At 35.1% G+C, this 5835-nt stretch overlaps 1 protein-coding gene across 1 annotated transcript in view; it reads right to left on the bottom strand.

Annotated features, from left to right (window-relative positions):
* Window positions 1-2013, bottom strand: part of chga (chromogranin A) — a 12437-nt gene extending 10424 nt beyond the window's left edge. The window contains exons 1-3 of the mRNA XM_061929908.1: window positions 1769-2013; window positions 1630-1679; window positions 1058-1151 (exon numbers count right to left, since the gene is read on the bottom strand). Of these exons, the coding sequence (XP_061785892.1) occupies window positions 1058-1151; window positions 1630-1679; window positions 1769-1808 (184 nt within the window). The 5' untranslated portion in view covers window positions 1809-2013. The remainder of the gene's footprint in view (window positions 1-1057; window positions 1152-1629; window positions 1680-1768) is intronic.
* Between the last annotated feature and the right edge of the window lie 3822 nt (window positions 2014-5835).

The raw sequence follows: 5835 nt of genomic DNA, 5'->3' as shown, positions 1-5835 counted from the left end.
ATAATTGCGTGTGATATTATTTATTTACTTTTTTTTTTTTCATTTATAGTAAATGTATAATAAATTATATAAACTATTTCAACCATAATTGTTATTTGCAGTAGGAACAGTATAAGAGTATTATTAAATCTGATTATAAAAATGCAGTTAGCCGAATAAAGGCTTCACTAAACACTGGCCACTATTTGCGTAAATACAGTAAATGTCTCACAAATAATGCCTATTAAGTCAAATACATTTGCCTAGCAACATGTGCCCAATCAAGTGAGACCAGGCATAAATAATAGTAATAATTAGAGATGTCCGATAATATCGGCCAATAAATGCTTTAAAATGTAATATCGGAAATTATCGGTGTCGGTTTTTTAATCGTCGGTATGTTGTTTTTTTATTAAATCAACATAAAAAACACAAGATACACTTGCAATTAGTGCACCAACCCAAAAAAACCTCCCTCCTCCATTTACACTCATTCACACTCATTCACACAAAAGGGTTGTTTCTTTCTGTTATTAATATTCTGGTTCCTACATTATATATCAATATATATCAATACAGTCTGCAAGGGATACAGTCCGTAACGTAAGCACACATGATTGTGCGTGCTGCTGGTCCACTAATAGTACTAACCTTTAACAGTTAATTTTACTCATTTTCATTAATTACTAGTTTCTATGTAACTGTTTTTATATTGTTTTACTTTCTTTTTTATTCAAGAAAATGGTTTTAATTTATTTATCTTATTTTATTTTATTTTTTATTTTTTAAAAAGGACCTTATCTTCACAATACCTGGTTGTCCAAATTAGGCATAATAATGTGTTAATTCCACGACTGTATATATCGGTATCGGTTGATGTCGGTATCGGTAATTAAAGAGTTGGACAATATTGGAATATCGGATATCGGCAAAAAGCCATTATCGGACATCCCTAGTAATAATAATGACAATAATACATTTATTTTGTAAAACACCTTTCACGGTCATAAAAACTTGCTGAAATTAATACTCAGACAGCTGCGTTCATGCATTCTACAAGAAAAACAGAAGTTATTACTTGTCCTCAGCGTCTGCAGACACTCCTGGCTGACAGGTGAAGGGCGTGGCCTGGACAGCACGTCAGCCAGCGCCTCCACCACGCATTTCATCACCTGTACACGATGAAAGCATTACAGTTTGACTCGATTATTTGCGCGAAAAAGGTTATATATGTTGAATATTATTTATAATATTGTATGGCTCTTCTTGTCTTTAAAAAGGACGAAAGGAATTTTAACGTGTGTGTGTGTCATAATTTAAGAATGACTGGTTTACAGTATATTTTTATCCCTGTACAAAAATAAAAGATCGAGGTGAAGGCTCTCCACTTTGCAGCTGGAATATTCCTTTTCATAATGCATTGAAAATCACATCGCCCCCTAGTGGACAATTACTAACACGTGCTTGGATGGACCACAAAAGCCACATAATTAGGTACACGTTCACCGACCGACAAGTACAGCCACACACACTGCCAGTCAGTCAACATAAAGTAATACATTTAAAAGTAAGCTTTATGCGAAGTTTATGATTTGGTTTAATATTGTGGAGTGTGTCGTCAAGGACGTATAATAAAATAGTTTTTTGTACCTTGACATCGTCATTCTCCGGCTCATGTGGAGTCACAGGCAATGTCAAAACTGTACGAAATTAGACAAAAACAAATAAACACACCGCTTGTATTTAATGTTTGAAAGCAACATTAACGAGAAAGTGGCCATCATCTTACCGCCTTTGATGAGGAGCGTCACAGTCAGCAGAGCAATCATTTTTGGGGACGAAAAAAACGTCAAAATCACTCCGGGAAAAAAGCTTTTTTCCACGATTTTAATCCTCACTTTCCAGAATATCAAAGGGTTATGGATGCATTCTGGACAATATAAATGTCCTAGAGCAAGAATGGACCCGGCAGCCTCCTTTCTTGAATTCCTTTTCCCCCTTCCTTTTGGCGGACACTGCGAGCAGCATCCAACGCGTATTAATGGGAAAGCTGAAGCCGGAAGTGACGACAAGCGGCACCTGCTCGTAACCGCCATGTTGGTCAGGGCGTGTAGCGCATGCATTCTTATACAAAATATTAGCGCTATAATTCAATCAAATCTGGTCTATTTTTGCCGCATTTTGGGAAAAAAAATCAAAGTATGTGAAGACCCCTTTAACAATTACATTTTATTTTTAGGAAAATGCAGCAAAAACAAATTATACGTTATTGGTAATAGTTTATGTCTTTTTATATTGTACCTTTTTGCTGATTTTTTAAATTTTGTATATATACACACACATATATATATTATATATATATATATATATATATATATATATATATACATACATACATGTAAATATATATGTATGTGTGTGTGTGTATATATGTATATATATATATATATATATATATATACACACACACACACATATATATATATATATATAGTGTATATATACATATATACACACACACATACATATATATTTACATACATATATACATACATATATATATACATGCATACATATATATATACATACATACATACATACAAACCCCTTTTCTATATGAGTTGGGAAATTGTGTTAGATGTAAATGTAAACAGAATACAATGATTTGCAAATCATTTTTAACCCATATTCAGTTGAATATGCTACAAAGACAACATATTTGATGTTCAAACTGATAAACTTTTTTTTTTGTGCAAATAATCATTAACTTTAGAATTTGATGCCAGCAGCACGTGACAAAGAAGTTGGGAAAGGTGGCAATAAATACTGATTAAGTTGAGGAATGCTCATCAAACCCTTATTTGGAACATCCCACAGGTGAACAGGCAACTTGGGAACAGATGGGTGCCATGATTGGGTATAAAAGTAGATTCCATGAAATGCTCAGTCATTCACAAACAACAATGGGGCGAGGGTCACCACTTTGTCAACAAATACGTGGGCAAATTGTTGAACAGTTTAAGAAAAACCTTTCTCAACCAGTTATTGCAAGGAATTTAGGGATTTCACCATCTACGGTCCGTAATATCATCAAAGGGTTCAGAGAATCTGGAGAAATCACTGCACGTAAGCAGCTAAGCCCGTGACCTTCGATCCCTCAGGCTGTACTGCATCAACAAGGGACATCAGTGTGTAAAGGATATCACCACATGGGCTCAGGAACACTTCAGAAACCCACTGTCAGGAACTACAGTTGGTCGCTACATCTGTAAGTGCAAGTTAAAATTCTCCTATGCAAGGCGAAAACCGTTTATCAACAACACCCAAAAACGCTGTCGGCTTCGCTGGGCCTGAGCTCATCTAAGATGGACTGATACAAAGTGGAAAAGTATGCTGTGGTCTGACGAGTCCACATTTCAAATTGTTTTTGGAAACTGTGGACGTCGTGTTCTCCGGACCAAAGAGGAAAAGAACCATCTGGATTGTTATAGGCGCAAAGTTGAAAAGCCAGCATGTGTGATGGTATGGGGGTGAATTGGTGCCCAAGGCATGGGTAACTTACACATCTGTGAAGGCACCATTAATGCTGAAAGGTACATACATGTTTTGGAGCAACATATGTTGCCATCCAAGCTACGTTACCATGGACGCCTCTGCTTATTTCAGCAAGACAATGCCAAGCCACGTGTTACATCAACGTGGCTTCATAGTAAAAGAGTGCAGGTACTAGACTGGCCTGCCTGTAGTCCAGACCTGTCTCCCATTGAAAATGTGTGGCGCATTATGAAGCCTAAAATACCACAACAGAGACCCCCGGACTGTAGAACAACTTAAGCTGTACATCAAGCAAGAATGGGAAAGAATTCCACCTGAGAAGCTTAAAAAATGTGTCTCCTCAGTTCCCAAACGTTTACTGAGTGTTGTTAAAAGGAAAGGCCATGTAACACAGTGGTGAACATGCCCTTTCCCAACTACTTTGGCACGTGTTGCAGCCATGAAAATGTAAGTTAATTATTATTCGTTAAAAAAAAATAAAGTTTATGAGTTTGAACATCAAATATCTTGTCTTAGTCGTGCATTCAATGGAATATGGGTTGAAAAGAATTTGCAAATCATTGTATTCCGTTTATATTTACATCTAACACAATTTCCCAACTCATATGGAAACGGGGTTTGTACATACATACATACATACCTGTATATCTCCATCCATCCATTTTCTACCGGGGTTGCGGGGGGTGCTGGAGCCTACAGTATCTCAGCTGCATTTGGACGGAAGGCGGGGTACACCCTGGACAAGTCGCCACCTCATATATATATATATATATATATATATATATATATATATATATATCCATCCATCCATTTTCTACCGCTTGTCCCTTTTGGGGTCGCGAGGGGTGCTGGAGCCTACAGTATCTCAGCTGCATTCGGGCGGAAGTCGGGGTACACCCTGGACAAAATATATATATATATATATATATATATATTTTTTTTTTTTTTTTTCTATTTATTTGCAGTTTGATTTTAATTTCACAATGTACCGTGGGTTAAAAACAAACAAACTGCAAGACACAAATTGTCCCCATGCAGCACTTTGGCCACCTATGCCCTAACCACTTAATGGTATCAAGTTAAGATAAGATACTATAAATATTAATGTGCATAAATAGTCAATAAAATATTTAGAAATATAAATATATACTGTAACTATACAAGTAATGTATACTGTATAATGTACTATATACAGTACATGTAATGTATTGCACTAACTAAGCAAATATTTTCAAAGGTTAAAATAAAATGACATACAAAAGTGACACTTTATTTAATAGGGTGGAAATGTGTGTCCAAACTTTGGATTTGTATTTAATCTTTTTTTTTTCTAGCCATGATATAATATTTCAGAGTACTGCAGCATATTTAGATTAGTGACATTTTAGTAAACAGACAAATTGAAAATATTCTAATATACAAATATTGCATTTATAGCGATTAACTTTCTGTATCATATTAATACAATTATTGTGGAATGTTTGTTTTTATTGATGTTTATCATTTCTGTCATGTTTTTTTAAAATACTAAACAGACAAGTGTTGACTAATCACAACATAAATGAAGTTTGTATTGAAATATAAAACACACACTGTTGTTGACACTGCAGCCCTTTTTGCTCCATTGATGCTCCTGAGTGGACCTCATTGGTTATACTGACACATTCATTAAAAGAGAACAAAGCGTCAAGACTGTTTGCTGGTTCCAGCGTCCACAGACGACTCCACTGTCTTCCTTTTTATTTTGATTTTTTTGTTAAAGGGACAATAAAAGGCTAGTGTGCGTCAGAGGTCCATCACTGTTTGTTTTGCGTGAGGCGGCAGCGTCCTTTTTGTTAAACCATGAATGAGGTTTTCTGTCAAGCTCATAATAAGAGCATTATGCAACCAGGTGGCATGCAGGTGCACTGGATTGTCAACACACTGATGGAACATCATGATTAGAAATATGTACAAAAATACATTCCTATTAGATTAAATATACATTAAAACACAAGAGGAGTTATAGTCTGTTTAAAAGAAGTGCTAAACCACTTTAGAAAACATTAGGTTGATATCTTATTAGCTTTCAAATTATAATTTTTTTTAAATAAGATTAATCACATTTTGGAATTTAGATTAATCGTAGGTAATTACTTGCTTGCATAATTTAAAATGGCTTAGAAATGACCCCAATATTTGTTAAAATGCAATTTTATTTTCAGAATGTCATCCAGGAACATTTTTAAACATTTTGCTTGGACGCGTTTTATTTATTTGCACAAAACTTGGTAACAGTTTTATCCAAAGTTCTTTCCGGCT

The sequence above is a fragment of the Nerophis lumbriciformis genome, linkage group LG34, assembly GCF_033978685.3.
Source record: "Nerophis lumbriciformis linkage group LG34, RoL_Nlum_v2.1, whole genome shotgun sequence".
Taxonomy (NCBI): Eukaryota; Metazoa; Chordata; class Actinopteri; order Syngnathiformes; family Syngnathidae; genus Nerophis; species Nerophis lumbriciformis.
Note: the sequence above shows the minus strand (reverse complement) of the source record. Positions and strands in the feature narration are given on the sequence as shown.